General features: G+C 38.7%; 2 protein-coding genes across 6 annotated transcripts in view; both read left to right on the top strand.

Moving 5' to 3' along the window:
- The first annotated feature begins 4,933 nt into the window (after positions 1 to 4,933).
- Positions 4,934 to 6,074, top strand: PTH (parathyroid hormone). Its single transcript, XM_056353175.1, has 2 exons — positions 4,934 to 5,019; positions 5,801 to 6,074. The coding sequence occupies exons 1-2, from the start codon at positions 4,934 to 4,936 to the stop codon at positions 6,072 to 6,074; spliced, it is 360 nt and encodes a 119-aa protein (XP_056209150.1).
- A 5,485-nt stretch (positions 6,075 to 11,559) lies between these two features.
- Positions 11,560 to 25,148, top strand: part of BTBD10 (BTB domain containing 10) — a 29,851-nt gene continuing 16,262 nt past the window's right edge. Inside the window, exons 1-3 of one of the 5 annotated variants that reach the window (XM_056353424.1) lie at positions 11,608 to 11,651; positions 18,202 to 18,387; positions 18,945 to 19,103. In XM_056353424.1, coding sequence (XP_056209399.1) covers positions 19,003 to 19,103 — 101 coding nt within the window. In that variant the 5' untranslated portion in view covers positions 11,608 to 11,651; positions 18,202 to 18,387; positions 18,945 to 19,002. Of the gene's footprint in view, positions 11,652 to 18,201; positions 18,388 to 18,833; positions 19,104 to 25,148 lie in introns of those variants that run through there. The other 4 variants (XM_056353425.1, XM_056353426.1, XM_056353427.1 and 1 more) reach the window with 4 other exon arrangements.

The following is a 25,148-nucleotide window of genomic DNA, read 5'->3' on the forward strand; positions in this document are numbered from 1 at the left end:
AGAATATATGAAGTAGATTATACAGAATTCAGAAGTTTTAGAATATGACAGTTGTTCTCCTACCTAGCTGTAAAGTCTGTCTAATTGCTTTCTGCTTGTTTTCAACCCTGGAGTCTGATTACATCCAATGGCACAAATTCAACGTTAAGTTGCACACCACCTGCAAACAAAGCAACACAGAGATTTTTTCATGCACAGTTGTTTTCAAGTATCTGTACAATCTATAAGGGAAGGTCAGGGAAAGGTAGTTAATGTGACTGATCAAGAAGAAGTCTTGTCAGAGGAAAAGGCTGTGGTCAGCTCTTCCCTCCCATACTGTCATTCCAACACCTTCAGTTCTTCAGTCCTCTCCCTCATTTTCAGTAATGCCATGCCCTTGTTTGATGTCTGTAAAGCCTCATGGCACAAAGAAGCCATTACTGTAATAAACTCTGGAGTATATAGCCATATTTTCTCATTTCCAGTATAACATTCTATGGGTTTAGATGATGATAGAAGAGATTAGATCTAGTCTGAGACAGTTTGCTGCCGTACATGAATAAATAATCACAAATTTGAACTACAATGTTCTAAGCATTATTGTATTTCAGCCTAAGCCTCAGAAGTTACCCGCTCTCACTTCTTCCTCTTCCAAAGGAAAAGAAATTTCAGTATTGATAGTGCAACATATGCACCAATAGTTTGCAATCAATTTCTGAATTGGTTGCCTTTGTCTGGCAGACACCCGAAACATTTAATGTTTTATAGTTTCTTGACTGCTCTATTCAGCTGTGCCCACTGTCTCATGCACTGGCTCATTCATAGTCTGCTGTTTTCAGAATACAGAAAAGAGATTCAGATTCCACTGTGTTTTCCCTCCTCTTATCCCAAAAGAAGCAAAAAATTTCTCCTGTAGGTCAGTCCTCATTTGTAGGCAGTTGACATGTATCCTCACTAGTAGAAGGTAATTTCCTAAGAAACTTGGGGCATTTTCACCCATATTTTACCATTGTATTTATACACATAGCCTTATACCTGCAAAAGATCATGAAATGCCTTTTCATTGAGGAGACAGTATTTGTTTTTCTTTCTGTCATAAGAGTTTATCTACCTCTTTTTTTACCGTATTGTCTGTAAATTTGGGTGATCTTAACCCTCCTACTAAACAGAATTTCTGCAGGTGTTAGCCCTGATTTCCTGGGTTGGACTTTTCTGTTAATTAGTGCCCAAAAGAGATCTGAATTTTTTAAAGAGATGCTTAAGAAAGAAAAATTTGAATCTGAATGTGAACCTCCATCTTCCTGAAACATTAAAAGAGCTCAATACCATTTTCAGCTAGCTCATCATTACACAGTGGATATGCTGTATCCACACAAAAATATACACAATTAGAGTATTTTGTAAAAGAACTACATTCACTTAGGCTATTATCTGTCATTCCCACATTTGAGACGCCAAGTTTAGATGTAGATGACATGGGATAAGCTATTAGCAGCTGTATTTTCAAGTAATCTAACTTCTGGATATCAGGGGCAATAATCCAAATCAAGTAAGTTATTTTTTCTACATAAACAGAAAAAGCTATGCCAATTTTGAACTGCAATTTAAAGTTTCTTTAATTACCATCACAAGCTCTGGTTATTCACAAATAGTGGGGTTTATATTTCATATTTTTATTATTTTTGTATCTTCACTCATCTGAGGCAAACAGTGCAATTCTAATTTGTCTTGTGTATTTTTTCACATGTGAATATTTCTAAAGCATCAAGTTTAGTCATCTTTGTTTGGGATTTTAGGTACAACCTATCGAGTACCTTTGAATAAAAATGACAGTGAATAAGACATCCTATTTCAGAGTTGTTTTAAAGACTAGGTAAGCAGCAAATAAGCCAACTAAAATTACATCTTTTTTAAGCATATCTGCACTAACATACTATAAGCTGTCCAAAGTTAATCAAGTATTTTCATTTACAACATCATACTCTGGTGTTTTCTCAGTCTCACTTTTATTCAGAAGTCCAGCCTGGGATCTCTTCCAGATTTACGTTTGTGTTGTAAGGGATGCAGCTGTAACTAAAAGAATAACGTTGGCAACTGAAGTCTGCCAACACACATTTTGTAATTGTTACTAATGGTTTATTGCCCGTTTTCACTATCAGTTGCTGCCAGTTTCCATGAAAGTATGATTTTTTTGTGTATGGACACTAAATTTTCTAATGCTTGTCCTTTAGTTAAGTCTTTGCTGTTATATGCTAGAGGTTCCATATGAATGCCAGGCCTCTGTAAAAATACTGTCTTGAGGCTTTGAGTTAAAGGTTTTGCAAGTTTGTTATGGTAAAATCTAAAAACCTGAGCCTTTCATTATCAACTGTGTAGAAATTTTTCAAATCCTTTCCTGGCATGCCATGTCCATTGTGCACTTTTAGTCACTACAGCCTTCATGTTAGTAACCCTAGTAGTCACATCTGCAATAGAAATCTCTGAACAAAACATATCATCCCCATAAACTTCTGTATATTTTTTATGTAGGTGGAAAGATAGTGACAACCGACAATATAATGTGGGATGCCATCTCTACCTTGTTTCCTTGAACTTGTTTAAGTGGACTATTTCTTTATTTCTCAGGTTACTATTTACTGAGGGAACCATCAGATCTCTTTAGAGCTTTGTGGATTTTCTGGTTCTTCCTTTCCTTTCCCCATGAGAATACCATCTATGTAAATCAATATTATAAAATATCTTTTTTACCTTTTTGTGAAATACAAGAGGTATATAGCATAACTAAAAAACCAGTCATGGTAAAAGCAGTAATAGCTTCCAAATGGTGTGTTAAAATGTGCAGATGTAAACTTTTTTTTTCCTGGAGAAATATGCTGGAACTCAGAAAAAGCAACTAATGTAGGAAAAATATCTTGCAGCTAAAAATAATCTTTCTTCATACATATGGGAAAGTATTGCTGATTTACACATTTCACTTCTTAGAATGTAGGCAAAGGGTTCTATATTTCTTTTCTAAAATTTATAAAGTACTAATTTATATCGCAGCCTTTTCAAATGCCTCCATTTTATCTAGTGCATTTGAGAGATTCAGGGATTTTAATAGGTATAGGTATAATGGAACAGGGAGAGTCTAACACTGTATTTTAACAACTTTTCAGTACCATCAGTTTCTCATTAAAACCACGATCCTCTATCATCTTCTGGTTTCTGCTCCTCTCCAGTATATTCTTTCACAAAGAAACCTAGTATCTGACCTGAAGTGACAATTCTTGTTTCCCACAGGTATTACAGAAGTCAACTTTTCAATATTTTGTTTTAATTTTGCATTTGTAGATGACTAACCTCACTGTCTAATGTAAGTTTTACCTGCCTGCATTTAACAACACAAAGTTTTCTTTGCAAATGCTTCCAACAGCTTCAGAGATCATGTTATCTTGCGCACAAATCTATGAGTAATAGGGAATCTGAATTTAAAAGTCAAACTTCTTCACAGCTACCCAGGATACTTTCTTTTTGCTGAGACCTTTCTTTTCCCTGTAAATGCCAAATTAACAAAAGCATCCGAGGGTGGGTACATGAGGGTCAGGAGGGTGTGTGTTGAGAGTGACATCAACTGAGACAATAAAAGGGCTTCTAAGTTACTTAGAAGCTCTATTTTAAAGTTACATTTAAGGGGTCCACTAAACCAATTCAGTAGTCTTTAAATATACTTGACATCAAGAGACAGTCATCTGCCGACATACCCAAACCAGAAATCTGTTTAAGACACAATCTGGTAAGTATATTCTATTTTACTTCCAAGTGCTCTAGAAGACTTATTTAGAAAATTCTACCATTGATTCTTTATTAATTTTTATATTAGCTTTTTTTCAGACAGTATTTAAAAAAAAGTTAATATTAGTGAGATCAAACTGGTTTATTATCTGAATCAAATTTGTGAAATGAAAAAATCTGAGACAGTGAGTTAGAAATATCTTTAATCTAAGTCCTGAATTTATAATATTGGGTTAGATGGACTGCTAGGACCACATTCATACTATCATGTAAGATACCATGTAATAAATGCTTTTCTGACCTAGAGTAAAGCTGCAGAAAATAATTGCAAAAATGACATGGTGGAGTTCTATATTTATATTTCTTATATATTTACATTTCTTAAGTTTCAGTTACTCTGTATCAAATGTCTTCAGTTATAACAAAAAGATGCCTTTTCAGGCTGCCAATAGTGAAAACCCAAGCTGGAAACTGGTATTTGGACTGTGTCATTACTGCCTGTTGTAGTATCATCAATAATAAATATTTTTCAAATATATCAAAGTGGCAGTTTTGCTGATGATGCACAAAGCAGAGTGGAATTCATACTGGCAATGCAGGTTTATCACTGAAAAGATGAGGGGCTCAGTTCTGATTTCTTTTATGCAATTAAAGGGGAATGACATAACTGAGTAGAGTTATGCCTCTATGCAAAATTGCCAAGGAAAGTGTCAACTTCTTCATTCTAAAGGATATACAAAAGAAGTAGATAAAAGAACAAAACTGTCAGCTTGCATAGCTATATAAAAGTATTTCAACATACTTGGAGCATATAAAGTAGATGATGATGACAATAATAATAATAATGATAATAATAATGATGGAAGAACATGGTGCTTTTCTCCCAATTATCCAACAGATGGGCACCTATACAGTGATGATGATGCAGGGCAACTAAGGCTGACAAAAGTCTGTAGACTTGCCTGTGAAGTAACATTAAGTTGCTCACAAAATTAGTATTAGAACTAAATCCTTCATTTGCATTCCTTGCTCTAATCCATTTCACAAACTCAAAATTTTTCAAAATCACTTTTCTGATGTCTGTCTTCAACTTTTTTCTAAACTAATTTTCTTTGGAATTAACAGAAATTACTTGAAATACAGATTTATGCCTGTATTCATTTCTATCTTTATAGACAAAATGACCTCTATAAAAAATCTGGCCAGGACTGCAATCATTTTATATGCCATATGCTTTTTTACAAACTCTGATGGAAGACCGATGATGTAAGTACATTTTTATACACTTCCAAAGTTTGGAGGATGACTTTAGCTGTTCTTGAGAATATGACTGGTTTGTCTGTACCTAAGTTATGTGTATGAGAGTTTTTCTGTCTCTGCTTTTGAAGACTTTGGCCAAGCTGGCCAAATTCTGTCCTCTAGATACAGCTGTAGAGATCTCAAATACTCTGTGTTCTTACACATTTTTGGAAAATAGGCAGCTGAGTAGAGGATGAAAAATCAGGTAAGTGTTCTTAGGAATATCATTGGGTAAACTGCATCTCTTATTAGACGCTTAGCGGGGGGTCTACACAGGATAACATCTTTTTTACCATGCGAGAATCTAGCTGGAACTCAGATAACATCAATCAGCATTGAGACACAAATCCACAGGAAATCATGCTTCCTTGGCTCTAGTGTTCACGGAAAATTACCACTGCATAAATACTATAGTTCTATTAATAAATTTCCTATTATCATATAAGCCCCAAGTTCATCTACAAAAGCCAAAATAAATGATGAATATATAATCAAACAATACAGTTATAAAACTGGACTACCCATTTTTCATGCCTTCTCACTAACATATCCATTATTAATAAAAATCACCATCCAACCTCCATCTCTTCTCCGTATGTCATTCTATCCCTTACAGATTAGAAAGTTATGCTCTGCAGCTCTGTATTGTGATACCTCACGAAAGTTCCCAAATCTGGGTTTCTGAGTGAAGATCTAGAATTCAAGAAGGGCCATTATTTGTCTCTTTCTTTGCTTTTCTTTCATGCAGGAAAAGATCAGTGAGTGAGATGCAATTAATGCATAATCTTGGAGAGCATCGACACACGGTGGAGAGACAGGACTGGCTTCAGATGAAACTGCAGGATGTGCACAGCGCCCTTGAGGATGCTAGGACCCAGAGGCCTCGAAACAAGGATGATATTGTCCTGGGTGAGATAAGAAGTCGGAGGCTGCTCCCTGAGCATTTGCAGGCAGCAATGCAGAAGAAATCCATCGATCTGGGCAAAGCTTACATGGATGTACTCTTTAAAACAAAGCCATAGTGAAAAAAACAGAGCATTGTGTCTGTCCAAGTAAGCATGTGTCTGTATATCATTGATCAATTAGGGCATTTTATTATTATTTATTCAAACTGCAATAAGGATTAAAGGCTGCACTCAAGATTGCAAGATTGTAGTAGTCCTATTGAGTTAGACACTTCACAACCAAATAATAAATGATAAAATGCATTTACAGTCCACCTGTGGCCATTGCTGCTAATTTCTGCTGATTAACTTTTAAACAGCTAAAGTATCTTAGAAATTTCCAGCATAAAAAAAAAACCAAAACAGTAAGAAAGTTGAAAAATCATTTAAGACCAGTTCTACTACTTTTACATAGACAGCAGTTGTAGTAATCACTAGTTCTGCTTGCACTGTTAACTAAAAATGACTAAATGCAATAGAATTTGTCTCCAGAGTAAGGCACCATTTTGCCTAGGGCTAAATTTTGTTCAACTTTGTACTAATGAAAATATGTAAACTTAAATCCACATTTATTTTCAGAAGAAGGCCTAAAATCAGGTGAACATTAATTACATAGCAAAAGCTGCATGATAGTAATTTAGGATTAGAAAGTGCAATCAAAAAATGAAAGGCAAAAAAAAAAAGACAAAAAATTAAAGGCAAAGCTTAATCTTAAAGTACAATAGGATAAAATAAAAAAACCCACAACCGTATGAAATAGAAAAATGAAATTTTGCAAAATACTGAAATGAAGGGAAGATTTAATTACCTTCCCCTCCTCCAATAGATGATAACCTATAATCAACTGCAGAAACATTGGGAGCAGAGATGGTAGCACTTATCAAAACAGGGCCCTAACTATAACACTGGGAAATGATTCTATACAAGACAATTATAACTGAAACAAAAATCTTGCAATATGTATTTTTTGTCCCTCATTTTCTCTGTAAACTGTCTATCTCTGAATTTCTGTATGTTGTGTTAGGCTTCATGTGTAAGTATTTTTTATTTGTGAGAGCAGTGGCTCTCATAAATAAAATTACTCTTTTTCACATGCACTTTTTTGTAGAATTGGGATCTCACTTTCAGATCCTCAAAATTAGAACATGCAGAAATCAACCTGGGAGAGGAACTATTAGCTGTAATACATTTAAAGTCTAAGCAGGACTCAAAAAGAATCAGACATAATAGATGGGGAAAAAAAAGAATTATGATAACAATAATTTTAAAAAGCAGCAAATTAAAATTATTATGAATGGTATATGCACATATGTGCTTAAAACCCTCAATCATTTCTGACTAATAAGAAAGTTTTCTCAGTAGGAATAATGGTGGTTGCCTTCAAATTTGCCATTATTTGAGCTCAAATCTAGATGAATTGCTGCTCTAAGCCAAAGTGTCTCTATGTATGCTCCCGTATCACTTCTTATTTGTTTGTTTGATGTCTAGCTTACTTTGGGGAACCTAGCAAAAAACTTATAAATCATTGCAAATATAAACGCAATCTGCTGAAGGCTAGAAAGGTACTTGTAACTAGTGAACTGTAGTTCATGATCTTGGCTATACTTTCAGTAATGTAAAGGCTCTGATGCTGCAAGCAGGTAGTATGTCTGTGCACATCGGTGCACCCCACACACAGGCAGGGGTTCCATGCCACTTGTCTATTTGTAGAATCAAGGCCTTAAAGTGCACTTTCTATTTATTCTTTTAACAGACCTCTGTGCTAATTTAAATAAAATTGCATTTTTTAACTATGTCTCACTTATGTATTACTAAATAAAGTGGACCAAAAGCTCTTGGACATTCTTTTAAAGCATAACAACTGGCTGACCTGTACAATTCAGCATTTGGGGCAAGATTTTTAAGTATTACATCAATATAAATACAAAAATCATGAAAGCAATTTTTCCTTTGGTGTTTCCTGTGCACAAAATGATATTGATTGTTAAACAAAAGGTGTTTACCTAGCAAAAGCTATTTATGTACCCTTACAATAATGACACATGCAGAAACTATATAATCTTCAAATGCCAAACTCAGAAACTGTTTCATTTTGATCTAAACAAATAATATTATTATCTAAACAACTTGTTCTTCCTAAACTTCAGCTACCCAGTAGATGAAAGATGCTTACACAAATATTTAAACTTTCTGTACATTTCAAAAAATACTTGTTGCTTATAAAGGGCTTCAGGTTTGGAGAGGTGATGCACCACTGACCATCATTTAGCTAGAAACATGGCCACAGCCAAACTATGCTTAGCATTGTCTCATTTATGGCTGAAGTCATGTTTGCTTTGCCCACATACAGTATGACTCTTCAGAAAGACTAAAACCAGCACAGTGGCAGGTGAATTAGTGCTAGCTAATGCCCATTAGAAAAAAGAACTAATTTGAATTCTAATACTTACTAATGGCAGTTATCTAGAAAACAGACTTGTTATGGCTTTTCAGCTCAAACTTCTGATCAGTGTAGCAGCAGTCAAAAGAGAAAAATATTCAGCGTGGGGCAGAGGATGTTACAAAAAATACTTTAATACCATGATACATTGCTAAGATTCATCTTCACCTGGACTAATGTGTAATTTTGGTCATCTTGCTTTCATACATGAAGAGGACTAGGAAAATGATGGTGAAAAATAATAGGGCCACTGAAACACCTACATATGATAATAAATGGTAACAACAGCAGTCAGAAAATAAATAAATAAAAAGAGGCATGATAAAGATATGACGAATTAACAGTACAGAGAGATAAATGGTATTGCCCATCTATCTTTCTAAGAAAAAAAAAAAAAGTGGAAAATTGAGCTTGCACATGGATGAATGTGGAGTTTTTAGCTAGTATGAGCCAAAATCTCATCTCCAGCCAATGGTCATTGAAGGAGACAGTGGCATGACTCTTGGGGATGCTTGTGTTGTTTTCCCACGCATGCACTGGAACGTGCCTTAAGTCTATGCCGGGGTGTGTACTTGCATATAAACAAGGTAAATACTAAGTGAGCCTGCACTTCACAACACTCAGATATGCACGTGACTGCCAGATTCATGTAACTTCCTATGTCCCCTGTTATAGTGAGATTCAGTTAGAAAAGTATTAGGTCCACATCTCTTCACATCCACAGGATCAGCCTTCCAAAGATAGGGTCTTTGGAAGTCTTCCTCTTGAAGGCCTCTGTCCTCCCTGAGGAATGTGGTTTCTATGCACATACTTCCTTTCAAGGCAGAAAACCTTGCTTTATGATCTGACGTGGGCTTTTTGCCAAGACCTGTGTCCTCGAAGACTTAACCTGTGCAGATGGGTATCTACTGTACACACCTGGTTTTTATAAAATTTTTAGTGAAATGAAATATAATTGTATCTTTCACTCATGACTCATTGAAACAAAAAGCACTAATATCAATATCCACCCTTATGGGAAGTAAAACAGTCGCATGTGAAAGAAACCCAAATCCATAAAAAATTAACAAAGCCAAAATCACAAGGACTCTAATAAAAACTAGATAAATTGTAAGATCTGTAGGTAAAACCTACTGCTGGTGATTTAGCTGCTAGTGATTTGGCTTTCTTAGCTGCTTCTCAGTTTTTCTGCTGTAAATAATACTGCTGTTTAATATTGCTCAGCTCACTGTTAAACGGCAGGTAACATCTGACTCCTCCCCTAGTTAGCACATTCTAACAGCTTTTGTGCAAGTTGCTCGGCCATCCCTGTTCTACGGGTGGATTTCTAGAACTGTGTAGTTTATCTCTGTGGCTATTGTTAAAGGATGGAAAAGACAATTAATTTAACAGATTCATGTTTTGCTGTATATTGTAGCAAAGCTTCTGTCTTTTATGGGGCACTTTGGTATAGCAAAGGCAAAAATCTTTGCTCTCTTGCCCCTCTTTCCCTCCTCTCCTTGCTGTACATAAGGTGTATAACTTGTCTAATATTTCCTGCCTGAAGCAGTCAGATCTGCTAATGCATCGGGCAAGTACAGAGGTGTACATTCACTTAATCTGCAGTTTAATGCTTAGGTGCCCCTGAAAGAGTAAGATGCTCTGTAAGATATAGAAGAAGCACACAAGAGGCATTTGCTGTACAGTTCCAGTCTCTGAAACCTGCCAGTAAATTTGTCGGTTTCCTGCACCAGAGGTTAAATCATAACCCCTGCTCAAGGTGAATACACTCACCAGCAGGATATCAATTCATGTTGCCTCTTACCTGCGTGTTTTCCCTGGGAGGTTTGGCCCAAGAGTGGCTTAGAAATGACATTTTATGAGACTCTGAGAAGACCCCATACATGGTGGTTGATCTTCACAGTCGGGCTGCCCCAAAATATCCACTGTGCAACCCGACTGGCTCCCCACAGTGCACAAGGGAGAACAGATAAACATTCAAAGGTTTGGGCAGAGATTTGCTCCTTCTATTCCTCCTCCCAAACTGTCTGCCAATTCAAATTTGCTTCCATATACTTATTGTCTAGAGTCCTACAGTCCTTTCACCTGATACAGAAGTCAAGCTCTGCCTGTATTTAATAATGATGCTATAGAGAATATCTTAGAAAAAAAGAGACAAATGTTGTCTTTAGATATGAATACAGTTGGGTCTTGGTATTGGTTTATTCTGCCTCTGCGAGGAGTGCAAAGGCCTTAGTGTCACCTCAACAACTGTGGCACTTCAGTACACTGAAGTTGCTTACAGTGTGGGACATGATAATTCTGCTAGGGTATTATGGAATGAAAGCCACATCTGCTAATTGTATTTCTAGATAGGCTGCAAGGTTACACAGACTCTATGTAACCTATAGGGCTGGACAGGCCTAAAAATTATAGTTGTAATGTAAGTCAGGAACGGGTTTTAGGATGAAGGCTGAGACAAAAGAGATGTCAGCTCGTCTAGCTGAACTGCATTATAGCCTCCTTTGGTTTTATTTTTTTCTGTGCCAGGCAGGGACAGACAGACGATGGTGCCAGAGTACCACGGGGTTGGAGTGAGGTCCGGGTGCTCGGTACGTGCCGCCGTGCAGAACCAGTAACGGTGGCTCCTCACGACACCCGTGTGCAGGCACCGACGAGCCCCGGCACAACGGCAGCCGCCCAGTTACCGCCCCCCCGTGCATCGCTGCAGGGGAAAGCGTGGCTCACCTGCCTCATCTCTCCTCACCGCCTTCCCGCGGCCGCAGGCGGGAGACGAGAAGCGGCTCTTCCCGCCGGCGGGCGGCGCTCGCTCTCCGGCACCGCCTCACCGCCACCGCCTCACCGGCCCGCGGGCCGGCAGCCTCCACATTCGGCGGGGCCCCGCTTGTTCGGCCGCACACCCTGCTGCGGCGCCCGGCGGAATCGCGGTACGGGCCCCGGAGAGGGAGAGGTAGCGGCCCCTCGGGCAGCCCCGGGCTCGGCCCGCCGCCGCCCCACAGACACCGCAGCGCCCGCCGCCTCACAGCGCCGGCCCGCCCCTAGCAACGGCGTCGCCTCGCCCCGCCCCCTGCTCCTCAAGTCTCGTGAGACCTGGGCGCCACCGCCTACTTCTCCTCTGAGCGCCGGACAGCTCTCGCGAGACCTGGCGGCGGCGGCGGCTGCCGGGCCTGGGCGCAGCGGCCGGTGGCGGCGGGAGGCGGTGGCCCGGCCGGGCGGTGAGTGGCGGGCGGGCGCTGCGCGGTGGGGGGGCTGCGCGGGGGGGGGGGCTGCGCGGGGGGGGGGGCTGCGCGGCACAGCGCTGGCCGGGAGCTGTGTGCCCGGCGCCGCCGGGCCGCTTCCCCCGCGCCCGGGGCCGTTGCTGCTGTGGCGGAGGGGGCGGGCGACGTGCCACTCCGGCCCGGCGCTGGGCCCCCTCGGGGCTGGCGGGAGGCCCGCCCGTCCGTGGCTCTGCCGGCCCCGGCCCGTGAGGGAGCGGCGCGGTGCTGTAGCCGCCCGCAGGCGGCTCGGAGTGCCCCAGCCGGCCGCCCGAGCGTGGCACCTGCCCTCCGGCCTGCCCCGGCTTTCCCCGGCCCTGTGCTGGAGCCTCTGCGCTTTCAGGGCATGGCAGGGGCGCCTTCGGCCGAGGGCTGTGCCGCGGTACCGCTGGGACGTGCGGTGTCACGAGCAGGCTGAACACTGCTTAATTTACCAGTCTTAATCGTATAATGTTTGTTGGTAAAACCTGCAGTTGCTGCCTGGGCAGTACAGACGCACTGTTACTGCTGAGGGCTGCTTGGTAGCGATCGTCTGATTCCTGAGCATCCTTATTTTACATAATCCTTAAGCATCGATTTGCCTACTCAAGCTGTCTTCATAATGAGTTCGATGTCTTTATAAAACTTTTTTTCACGTAACTGTCTTTTATTTGCAGAAAATACCAGTTGCTTGTATGACAGATCTGTCATAGCACAATTATTTGTTGCAGTTGCCTATCATTACCTTTTTTTTTTTTTTCTTTAAATTCACTTTTGTTTCTAGCTATTGCTTCTGCATCTCTTTCCTTCTTATCTCTGATCCCATCGAATGTGTCACTTCAGAACTCCTCTCTTTCAGAATTTGGATCCAGCTCCATCATAAGACCTTTTCCAGGTTTGTGTCTGTGGGTTGTCTGCCTTCTTTGCCCAAAGAAGTGGTTGAACATTCTATCTTTTTGTTCTTTACTCATGGCTGCCTCTTACGAATTCGAGTACATGATTAATACCTGGCTCCTTGGTAGCCTTTTGACTGTCATCTCTGTTCTTCTTTTTGTTTGCCTTTTTCCTTCATGAATCATGTGTAATGATTCATTTAAAGAGTACTTATTTCTGTTGTTGCTTCAGCTTTGGTGATCCTTTTCCTGGAAGACCCTCTCTTTCTCTCTGCAATTGCTATTGAATTAGATGATCCAGAAACATGAATTATCAACTTCACATTAATCACAGTTCGTGACTTGATAGCTCACACTTATTTTCTTTTATCTGAACTGAAAAAAAAAAATAAATTGTCACTGCATCATCTTGTGTCGGTTACCTTGAATTCCTATAGCTTGAAAACAAGTACAGTCAAAAGGAACTGGCTGATTTTTCTTTTCTTTTTTTTTTTTTTTTTTAACCATTTCTCTGTAGTTAAGGCAGATTGTTCCATTGTATTTGTTTTGCAGGTCTGTCAGTGTGGATTTGTCTTTGACTAGGTCTCTTTCTTGCAAAGCATCAGAGATAATTTTTTTCTGTTAAGATGCACAAATCTTCTGCCAAAAGCCTTTGCATATTATCTCTTGATTTGTACCGTTTCTGTCTCAAAAACTCATAGTCTATTACATGCTGCCTATGATCATCATTGCCGTCTACCGATGTTTAAGACTGTTCTTACAAGTTTTTTCAGCACATGTTTGTATTTATGCTTTTGCCCAGTGTGTTAATGCCAGGGAAACTGGGTGTTGAGGAAGACAAGTTAAAGCAGCTCTCGTATTGCACATTAAATTCGTTCTTGAATCCCAGTTTTCCTTTTAGGTGCAATTGCGTTTGAAAATGGTGAACAGCTGATGTGTGGATGACACTGCTTATTAAATTAGTCACAAGTATAGTCACCACTGATTTTGCTGTCACTTTGTTATAAACTGTATGCTTTTGTAGGTTGTATGCTTGAGGCTGGGGCTGTTTTGTCCTGTGTGCATATGCAAAAACCAAACCCTCATATGCTAATTTCTTTCAGCACAGCTTTCCTTTAGCACTGTTGCTTAAATCTTGGCCTGGCTGTTGTTTATCAATAAAAGTATGTATCTTTAAAACACATATGGAATCAAAAGCTAATTTAGAATTCATTTAAGATCTGAAAAATCATTTGGGATTTTCTTGTTCATTTGAGATGTATTGTCACTGCTGGGTACCACCATGGGTGTAGACCTTCCTTGTTTCAAGAAATGTAACTGATAAATTGTTTCACGCTATTCATTTTGTTACTGATGCCGAGTGTTACCAAGCCCTCTGTCGTGTCTGCCTTCTGTTTTTGTATTGGTGGGCCACAGGTGATAGGGCTAGTAGTAGTGGCAAGAAGTTAGGGTTTGTGCCTTTTTCCTGCAGTGATAAGCACAATTTTGCTTTTGTGTGGGAGAAGTTGCTAAATCCACTGCGCTTTTTACAGGTTTACCTAGGTTGTGTTTACACAATGAATCTTAATACAGAGGAGGCATTGGGAATCATCTGCCTCTTGCTTTTTAGGCTTCCGATATCAGATAGGTGTTTTATAGTCGCGTTCCTTTTAGGAATTACAAAGTTAAAGCTGACAAGATAGTCACAGGCTGTCTGTTGCTCATGGTGCTATAGAAATAGGAATATCATCAGCATCCCATGACTGCTCAATTATTATTTTTTTTCCTTCTTATTCATCAAGAGACACTTAAATCCTGACCTGCTATGTTAATCTTGAAACTATCGCAGAGGATGTCTCTTAGCTATGCTTTGATCAGTGTTGGTTTGATAACATTTTGATGATGATAATTTATAAAATCTACTTTATATGGCTGATGTCTGCACTAGTTTGCAAGAAACTCACTTGGCAGGTATGGATCTCCATTATATGTGGTGTCTGCACTATAAGCATGTGTGCTTTGAACTGTATTTCTTAATTAGGATGTAATGTCACTGTGCTTGCATTCCCTGTAAATCCTACTTGTAGGTTAGTTTTTGTTATTGCTGCTCTTGTGCTTTGATGACTAGAAGCAGCAAACAGCAGACTGTCACCCCTTACAGGAAGTCTACATAATCTGAATCTTGGGAGTTTCAGTGTCACAACTGATGCCAGGTTTTGTCCTAGCTGGTTACATGTCTACTGGATCTTCCAGATCATCCTGGTTCGCCCTTATGGTGTATTTCATTGATGGAGCAGGTTAGAGCAGATGAGCTTCTGAAACCTGTCCTACTTTAGGAAATGCTTCTGACCAAGGTGTAAAGCTGAGTAGCTGCCTGAAGTATTACATGTTAGTTATCTGAATGTTGTCCTCTATACTGACAGCTGGGGCAATCGGTTCTTTGTTCCATCTGATGAGCTGGCGTCCGGAAGATGACATCCTGGGTCTCTGTCTCAAAACTTCAGGCTATTTTAATAGTGTTCTTCAGTAAGACCCCAAAGCTTTGCTGCCTTACAAGTTTTCTCAATAAATGTAGTGTGGCTGGCTGTCTTGAAGTGTACTGATAATTAGTTGAGATTAGCTTTACTTCTTTCCTGAAAGACTTCCAAAGCACACTTTCCCCCTGCTCACTTGCAGTACCTTGAAAAGTGAAAGTCCTGCATCTCACAAAAATGTATGTCCGCTTCTTTCCAGCATCTGATATTGCCTAAATCTTGCTTAATCTGCTGTGCATCTTTGGTGCATTTTATTTTGTCATGGCACAAAACTGAATATGCTTTAAGTGTTATTAATATAATAATATATTCTACAGCTATCACAAGTTAGTGTATGATACATCCTTTCATGAGCTCTTCAAGTAGTGGTGTAAACACATTAATTACTGTATTTTGCAATGCCTAGGGTGGCTCTACCGCATAAACTATTAGCTTCCACAGACCCACTGAGTGTCTGTCTTTACAATTCCTTTGTGTTCCAGTAGTCTACAACTTTGAGAAATGAGTGAGGATTCTGGCTTCAAGTTGATGTTAGCAAATTGAAGTGTTCTAGCTGTCTGTGTTGACAGCTTTGAAAGTTAGTCTACTTCCTGATTTACCTATTTTACACAGTTATTCTGTGTAATAATTCTCCAGAGTATTAGCTTTCTGCAGAGGGGTAAGAAATCATTCTTTAAGCCTAGAGAATTGCTTATTAGCTAATCAGAATGGCAATCAGTTTGGCCAATATGATAGTGTTTTGTGATCTACAAAGGATATTTGGATTTGATTATTTTTTTAAAATTTTATTTCATGTACTCCCAGTGCCTTTTTGCCTTTACAAACATTTCAGATCAGTTTCTTGATTTCATGGGAGGCATTGAATAGTACTTGTGGCGATGTACTCTTGCTGGTTTTTTGTTTTGCATGCAAGACCAGAATGTTCAGCAAAAAATATTTTCTTTGTGGCCCACGATGTGAATTGAAAAAACCCAACCCAAAACTAACAAAAAAACCCCAAAACCAAACATTTGAACCACAGTTGAAACATTCTTTTCTGTTGCAGGGAAAAGTGGATTTGTTGGTGTTCAAAAATTTATCAGGAGGACTAGTTAGTTAGTTTACAGAATTTATATGGCATTTGTTAATTGAAAAATTTCTAGTTTCAATAGAGAAAAGCATAAAAAAAGTTTCCTTATTTATTGTCTTACAGGTTTGTTAAAACTTGAAATAAAAACTGATAAATGCGTTTGCTTATAATCCACACAAATGCTATCAACAATGGTCAAGAAAAAAACCCAGCTGTGTTACAGCAAATTGTTTCTGATAGAAGTGTTATTTGTTAAGATCCTGCTGAGTGAAGGATGGAGGGAAGACTGTTTCTTGTTCACAAGCTCATAGTGTGACATGCTTTAACTGTATTAGAAATTCCACAAAGATGTGGCTTTGGATGATTTCAGATTGTTTATCTTTTAACTGTGTTCTAGTTCCGAGTTGTGTGCCAGTCAGGTACTTGATCGGTGACACTGCTGGGGTTCTTCATATGCTTTAAGTTGGGAAAAGGGAACACTGATGTTCGCGAGGAGCAGTCCCATTTGTTTCTCTTCTTCTGTGTCCTTTGGCTTAAGCGTGTAGCTGTATAGCAAAGCAGATTGAGGAACTGATCCTACTTAAAACCATCTTTTTCCTTGTGAACCTATATCCTCCTGTTGAATCTATTGCTTTCATTAAATGAAAGATGGGGAGGAGGCAGAAAAAGTGAGAGAATTTAAGAAAGTGATTTGAAGTTTTCCTTTCAGCTGCAGTTCTCATGAAAACAGCTGCTTTTACATGTCTTTTCAGTGTGAAATTCAAATATTGACATCTTGCTTCAGTGAAATTAGTAAGAACTAGCTGCTGGATGACAACTGGTTTCTGATAAGGCACCTGCTTTGGTCCATACCTGAGAGGATGAGGTGTTTATAAGTCTATTAGCTGGCTTTAAAGAGAAGAGAGAAAAACGAAAACTTGAAAAGAAACGGGTGGTGCTAAATGAGCCCATCACTGTGGTGCTTGTCGGAGCAGGGCCCTGTGCTCCTGTGGCAATCGGTAGCAGGGAGTGATTCCAGAATGGGAGTTGTGGTGTTCTGCTAGGATAATGCTGGTCTTCACTTCTTTTTCTAACCAACACTGTTAATGTGAGTAGGAAGACTCACTGTATACCTTGCTCGAGTGACTCCATCTAGCGAACGCAAATTGTTTCAATTCAGGATACAAGGTGCCTTTATTTTTGTATTGCTTGTGTATGAAAATGTTACATCATGTTGCACCTAAGTTCTGAATGACAGCTGGCCAAGTAACTTGTGACTGGATTTATAAACCAGCCTTCCTTCCCCCTTCCTACTTAATAATACTTTTTCCATTCTGAAATAGGTTGTAGGTTTCTCCATGTTATGGATCTAAACACACCTGATAAATGTGTGTAAATCCTATAACCTTCTGTGTTTGTGTAGTATTGTCACGTGTTGACTGTGTTTTGATAACCTGAATTTCCAGGTAATACACAATGAAATGCTTATCAGAGCTTTTTGCTTTTTTTTTTTTTTTTTTTTTTTTTTTTTTTTTAATGAGAAAGTTGAGTATTTTCTATAATTGTAAATAAAATGTTTTTTCCTTTCCAGACTCTATATGGACACCTGACCATATGAGTCTTCCAATCCAAGTGTTTTTAATTATAGAAGCTGTAATGGCGGGGGGGGGGAGGGAACCATAACCCTGTGGTGGAGATTGTATACTTGGTATAAAATCTGTTTTCTTTGTTAGAACTGAACATGAAGGAAAAAGTCATATACAACTGACATTTTTAAGAAGCTTGTTCTCTACTGTTCTATTGCAATAAAAATTTGAGTTTGGATTTAGCTAAAAGAATCAAATTTGTCAGAAGGGCTCTTTTATTTTCCACGATTAGAGGGACGTTTTATTTGAGAAGCTACCTTGTTTCAAAGAAGTTGCAATTCCTTTGGGACTCACTTAAAAAAAAAGAATCAGTTTCATTGATTGCAATAAAGGGGTGTGGGCTGGACATACAATGTTTCTGAAATATTTAGCTTAAAACTTCAGAGAAACATAGTAGGCTTATCTGTCTGTAATTTAATTTCTTTTTTCCAGATGCTGTACAATCATCAGCTCTTCACTTGTGGCTACTTTTTCATTTTTGTAATCAGATCATTTGGAACTATATAACTCAAGTCTTGACACAAGTGTCACTTATAGGTATGACTTGAACACCAGTCATTGAAGATTGGCTGTCTTCATTGACAGTCACAAAGTTGTTTTATCTATGAGTGAATTCTGGTGAGTTGAGCATAATACTGGAGCCCAGTCAAGGAAGGGTAGGCTTATAATGTCTGGTTTTCTATTAAATTTTTGTGACTTTTCTGCAAAAGTCAGTGAAACTGGACTACATTGAGTGTTTCTAAGGATTGCTATTTGTTAATCTTATTCCTGTTTTCCTCTTGGGCAGCCATTCAAATTATAAAACTTGGTCTCTCTTCTACAGTTGGGATCATTCTTTGCATTAACCACACATTTAAAAGAAAATTATGATGTGTTTGCCTTGTGTTTTATGACCAGTGACTTCTCTGTTTGGACACAGTGAAATTAATTGTGGCAAAATTGAAGTTGTCTGCCAACACTTACAGAACTGTATTTCTTATAACAAAATCTTCAGTGCAAGTATCAGCAAAACATATAGAATGTTATTATCAGGCAATTTAGAAGTTGTGCTTCTGTATATCTTGCTTTCTGCAATCTTTATTTAAAAAAACAAAGCCTAACAACACAGAATTCTGCATGTCTGTAATTTTTTTTGTGTGTGGCATTTAAAGGTAAACACTACTCTCTTAATGTAGGTTGTGAGTGCTGCATGTATGCTTTTCAGAGCAGTAGTGTGAGGAAGCTGGCAGTGGAATGGCAGGACGGCCTCATCCTTATGATAGTAACTCCAGTGATCCAGAGAATTGGGATCGGAAATTGCATAATAGACCTCGTAAACTTTGTAAACATTCAAGGTAGGTGCTATGTACCATCTATTGCATCTCAAAAACCATAATAAAAAGTCCATTCTAAAGGCTACTGTATCTGGTTGTGGCAAGTCCTGTCATAAATTTTGTAGTTCTTGAAAGAGACACTAAATCCTTTAAAATATATTTTCTAACCTAACTGATTTGTCAGCTTCCCTAATCCATGCTTAGATTTGTTTTGCTGTGGGTGGGATTTTAGTCTTTTTAAAAAAACCTAAATGCTTCGCGTGTATATCAAGACACCAGTTGAGTGACTAAATATATGCATTTTCTTGGGGTGCTTGCTGGGAGTTACTTCTCTTCATCATTTTTTAGTTGTTGGTACTCTGTGAAGTAGCATACTTAAAATACGTGCAACTTGTTCATGGCGATAACTGATAGTTTAGTTGCTTGCATGCAAGTGACGCGCTCTAGTACTTTCTTTGTAAAGCTGTGTGTCAGATCTTGCTGTTGCCTGCATCCCTCACTGTAAGAATGTTTTTAAAATGCGTCTTGATTTGAAAACATAATGAAGTTAATTAGTGTCTTCCCAGCATATAGTGCTCAAAAATGAACTAAGCAAAGCAGTTAGTCACCTAACAAATGTATGTGAAAAAGCATGTTGCTGGAAATATATATAAGCATCCAGATAAATGTGTATCTTCCAAGTACATTGCCCTTTTAGAAGTACTAAATATAACTAAAACATCTCTGATAGCTAGCTAAAAATGTTCACGATTTAAGCTTTCACAGTCCCAAGATGATAGGGAAAGAGCTAAGGAGCACATTCAGTAACAGCAACTTAATTCACATTTTTATTTCATAGGTTCAGATAAATTGGACTCAAGCATTGCCCAAAGTATTCTATGGACAATTAAGATTTTGGGTTATTTTTCTGTCATTAAATCTTGGATAATTGTGAGACATCCAAAAGGGCAGGAAAAAAGAATGCACCAGTAATTAAAAGGCTCACAGGGAGACCCACATAATTATAGGCCTGTCTGTGAAGCAAATAATGGAATGGTTAACATGAAACCAAGGAGGGTGGCTGGTGCTGCCGGTTAGTATAGGCTTATCGAATATAGCTTTGTACAGTTGACGTTTTTATTAAGATGACGGTGTCTGGTAAGTGGTTGAGCTGTGTTTCTTATTTAGGATTGAAATGTGGCGCAGTATCAGCAAATGAACAATATAGGTATAATAGGACATTGTATGCAAGTTGAGGACTGTTCGCTGTCAGGTCTCGGAGTGTGATTGTAAACGGGTGATTCATTGCTGAGTCCGGTTCATGGAGTTCATCTCTGATCCCGTGCTACCTCCCATGACTGGTGATCTGGAATAAAACCTAAAACTGATATTGATGCAGATGACCCATGATGGGGAGCCCTAAATAATGAAAAGAAGTCATGTGATCAGAGCGGTTTGATAAACTGGGTGGAAATAACTGTGCATTCTTCATATGACTAAATACTGAACTTAAACGTATAGGAAAAAAGAATGTAGGCCATTTTTGTAGATTGTATCAACTCACGATCATCAGCGGTATTGGCACCGTAAAGAATACGGACTCAATGGGTAGTCAACTGAACCGAAGTCTGCAAGACCTCAGTCTGGTCAAAAGGACTAATGGAGCTGTTGGATGTATAGTGGAGTTATTGGAAGTCTGGTATCAGCAGTTCTGGGAAGATATTGATTAGAGGGGTTCTGAGACACAGAAGTTACTAGGTATTTTTTGAGACGGGGAAACTCAAAGGTTCAGTAATGACATCTGAATCAGATCCTCGCAGAAACGGCATTGTGATGATGAGCTGTAGTCAGTAGGTAGATTTGTAATAACATGTCGTAGCTGGAAGCTGAAGCTGGGGAAATCCAGTCCAGAGGAGCAGTGTACATGTCTTAATGTATGTGGTCTGTTGTGGATTATCTATTTTGGGAAAAAAAAATTAAGTAAAAAGCTGTGCAGCTTTAGGAAAAGATTATTAGATGCAGATAGGAGTTAACTCAAGGAAGTCTATGGCCTATGCCTTTCAGAAGGGTTGCTGTTGATCATTTGGTACGGTCTGAATTCAAGGTTTACGCATCAGCTGCAATTATTTATAGGCATAGATTTTATGCCTTCTAAGTTGGACATATTTCTGACAAAACACAATTTGTGTTTCCATTAAGATGTTGAACAGCCAGTGTTTTATGGAAGCTTTTAGTATGTATGATAGGGATATAGTAATCAAGCTAACATCTGATATTTTTTTTCCCCACCAAATAATGTAAGCTTGTTTTGGAAATGTTTGAGGTCATAACAGAGTAAGGAATAAATTAAGGAGAAATATTTTGTTACCTTGTTCCGTTGAGATACTTGATTACTTCAGAGAATTCAGTTATTGGAAAATGGTGTACTTTATTCAAAAGCCTGAACAAAATAATTGGATTTTGGGTGGCTGAATATAGACATACTACTATCATTTCTGACTTCATTGACACTTTTTCTCCAGACAAATTAAAATCTGTGCAAAAAATGCATTTTTTCCCCTCAGACTGCTTTTGGAGACATATGTTTTAATGATACAACTTGAACAGAACTGCTTTGTTAAAAGGTTTGAGTACTGCAGTCTTATTTGTCTTGCACTTCAAAAATATGCCTTGTACAAAATAAGAAAAAAAACTGCCTGGGGTTTGAGAAGTGTAATGGTGAAGTAAGAACTTTAGAATAAATCTCAACAAGGGAGTAATGTTTAAGATGGATGCTTAGCTTGTCACTTCTTGGTGCTTTGGAGTGTTTAATCCTCTAGCCTTAACATTCTTAAAATAGCTTAGATAATTTTCTAGACTCATAGAAAATATAATCTAGGACTGTGAGCTGTCCCTCTGCACGTAAGGATTTTGTGGCAGCAAGGATAGCCATGGGACTTGGCTCCCTTCACTGTGCCGCCTGTGTGAGGCAAAGGACGTGTGGCAAAACTGTCTAAGGGGGTGTATGTATTAAACAGTTGCACAGGTTAACATGATATCTTTTTCTTTCTGGTCTGGCAAGTTTCCAATTTTTTAAGCCTCTGGCGACTTGCACTGTTTTTTTCTCTTCCTTTTTCTTACTTGTTCTGAGATGGGCAATGTAACAGAAAACTCTGGAGACATTCAGAAAATAAGGATCAAAAATATAATGGAAGTGATCCTTGGTATAAACTTAAAGAGCCTGACAGGATGAAATTATATGGTATTAAAGCTGGCTAATTAATGATACAGTCTTGTTGGTCCAAGCCATTACAAAAAATCTTTGAGATTCTTTTTATTTAAGTACCTGAACAAGATGGAACAAAACTTTCAGAAACCATATGTTGACTAAATGTTAGCTTAGGTTCAAGTCAATGGTCTCTGAATTCATATTTTCATTATTAGATATTGCTGATCTGTATTTTCTATTTTATTTTTAACTGATTACTAGCTTCCCACATGTAACTTCTCTGTAATGCTCTCATACTTGTTGGGAAACCTTAATTCTGTTGTGCTAAGTGCTTTCTCTGGAGTTGTGAAAAATCTGTGGCTTAAATTTGCCTCTTTCTTAACAATTGTCCAGGATTTAACTTTCAAAATTTGCTTCTGGTTTAGGCCCATTTGATAATCCCTTGTTTGTTCTTTCTGTTGATAGTGTTAAAACTCTTGCCTGCCCTACTGCATTAATGAACAAAATGTGGCTGTGGTGTGATTCTGTTGTCTTCATTCTTGAACCTCTTGAGTCTTTCAAAAGCTTCAACAACTTTGAAAAATTTTCTAGAGATGACAAGTTATGGTGCAGATGCTGAATGCTGAGATTTTTTTTCCCTAATATTATTTTTGCATGCTGGGAGGATGCATTCATGAGTTGTGAATGGAACTGCCACTTGCCTCAGCATTTTGTAAGTACACGAAGCATCCCCAGAAGAGTCCTTTTCTCATCTCTGGATTGATATCAGAATGTATAATCTGTTTTCTGCTGCAGGATGGGCTTTATTTTTCTTCATGAAATTTGGATTTCTGCAGTTGAACATTTTAGAGCATGGGCCAGGCCTACGCCATGTATGACATGAAAATAATTTAGGCCTGCTTTTGCCATGGGTGCAAATGAATGGATGAATGTGCATCATTTGCTTTAACTGCAAACATGCTCGCTTTTAATTGCAAACTGGTATTGGCAGATCAAGATCTCCTCTTCATCTAGCTTTTGTTGGCACCAGGATATAAAACCCTCAGAAGAAACTGAGATGGGCCGGGAAGAGATGATCTTGGAATCTAGAAAAATGGGCTGCACTCAGTAATGGCTTTCAAAAATATCAGTCTGCCAATCTTCTGTAAGGTATCTAAGGTATAGTGAGTGATCTTAACCAGTTGTTTTTGTTGGGTTTTTGGGAGCTTGTGAACACTGCTGAGAAAGAAAGTTTAGTGACTTTCTGTGCAAAAGCACACACTAAATCCTCTTGAAATTCTCCAGCACACAAATGACCTTTTCCAAATATAGTCATATGTTTTTTGTGGTGGACTTTGGCATCATGTAAAACTTGATGAGACCCTGATTTTTTTATTAAAACACAAAGCACTTCCAAGGTGAAGCAGTTAAGCTCAGAACTTGAGTTTTTACGGACAGCTCTTCTGCATTGTTGTCTGCTCCATTCTGCTCTGAGAGTAGAAACTATAACGTCTAGATAGAGGTTCAGTAAGTGTTTACACTCAGTCTTTTTTAATTTGGACGTCTGAAGCTAGTTTTTAGTAGATAGAGGTACTTTACAGTTCCAAGAAGGAGAACATGCTTCTGAGTTTCTTAAACCTTGATTTTTACCTAACATCCCATTTTGAAAATGGAGTAGGAATTGGCGCATAAATAAAGGCAGCCCATATTCCTCTATGGAGGGTCGTGTATTTGGGTAGCTTGACAGAAGTCATACAGTGTGAGAATGTATACCTACCTAAAGGTAACTTCCTTGCTGTATGAAAAATCCCTTTAGTAACTGCACACTCACGGGAATTTTTTGTTGTTTTCTTCCTGAAATGGAACGGAGTTACTAAGAAATGTATTACAGTTGACAGACCCACTGAAGACCAAAATTATCTGAATATTTAAGAATTTTGGAGCAGGGAAGTGTTCATGGAGTTGTTGTGTTGAGATGAGGGATGATCTTATAGTGCTCCCCACATTAAGCAGAGAGAATTCTTTCTGAGAAGTTCCTTAGTAGGTTGAAACCCAAGTTAAGTGTGACTGCTGGGCTGTGCATCTACAAGGTTTTCATGGATGTGTGTCCTGGACTGAGGGGTAGTTTTGTGGGAATCAGGAGCTAATCTGTCCATGGCATGTTCTTTCTACCTGAAATTAGGAGTAAAGGCGAACAAAACATACTAATTCTGCTGTGGATAAAAGACCTTGCGTAGGGAACCAGTGCTGAAAAAAACTGGGTGCACTTGTACTTTTTCTTGCTGTGGAGCTGTTAGAGGCAAAAAAAAAATGCCCGAAAGAAGGTTTTTCCAGCATGTATTCTATATAGCTTGTTACAACCACGTCGTCCATCGCTTTTTTCGAAGGGAAGAAGAAAGGCTTGCAAGACTGGGGGTTATTCTGCCCTGGGGCATGGGAAGGGTGGTTGTGTGAACCCTTACAAGACCCTAAACCCAGAAGAAAATTCATGGGCTCAGGTAACTGAAACTGTGTGAGCAGAAATTTTCCTTCCGTGTCTAGAGCTGACTCTTAGTCAAGAATGCTAGTGCTTTCCTGCCTTCCTAATCACAAGTCTCTTGGTTTTGTTACGTCCTCTTTATAACAGCAGTCGTTAGCTCAACAATCCCACTTACTCCTTCAGCTTTCATCATATTTTATTTTCTACTCTACTGCTTATGACATCTAGATTTTTATTTATTGTAAGACTTGCTTTTAAACTATTCCTCCAGTGCATTGCAGCTCCTTAAAACAGCCTACAAACATTCTGAAAAGAATAATTAAAAAAAAAAAAACCAAAGAAAAAGCTGTAGCATAATTCTTCCCCCAAAGAAAAAACCCTTAGAAAATTTTATCCTGACATGTATATTAGTCTGCTTCCT

Source organism: Falco biarmicus, chromosome 10, assembly GCF_023638135.1.
Source record: "Falco biarmicus isolate bFalBia1 chromosome 10, bFalBia1.pri, whole genome shotgun sequence".
NCBI lineage: Eukaryota > Metazoa > Chordata > Aves > Falconiformes > Falconidae > Falco > Falco biarmicus.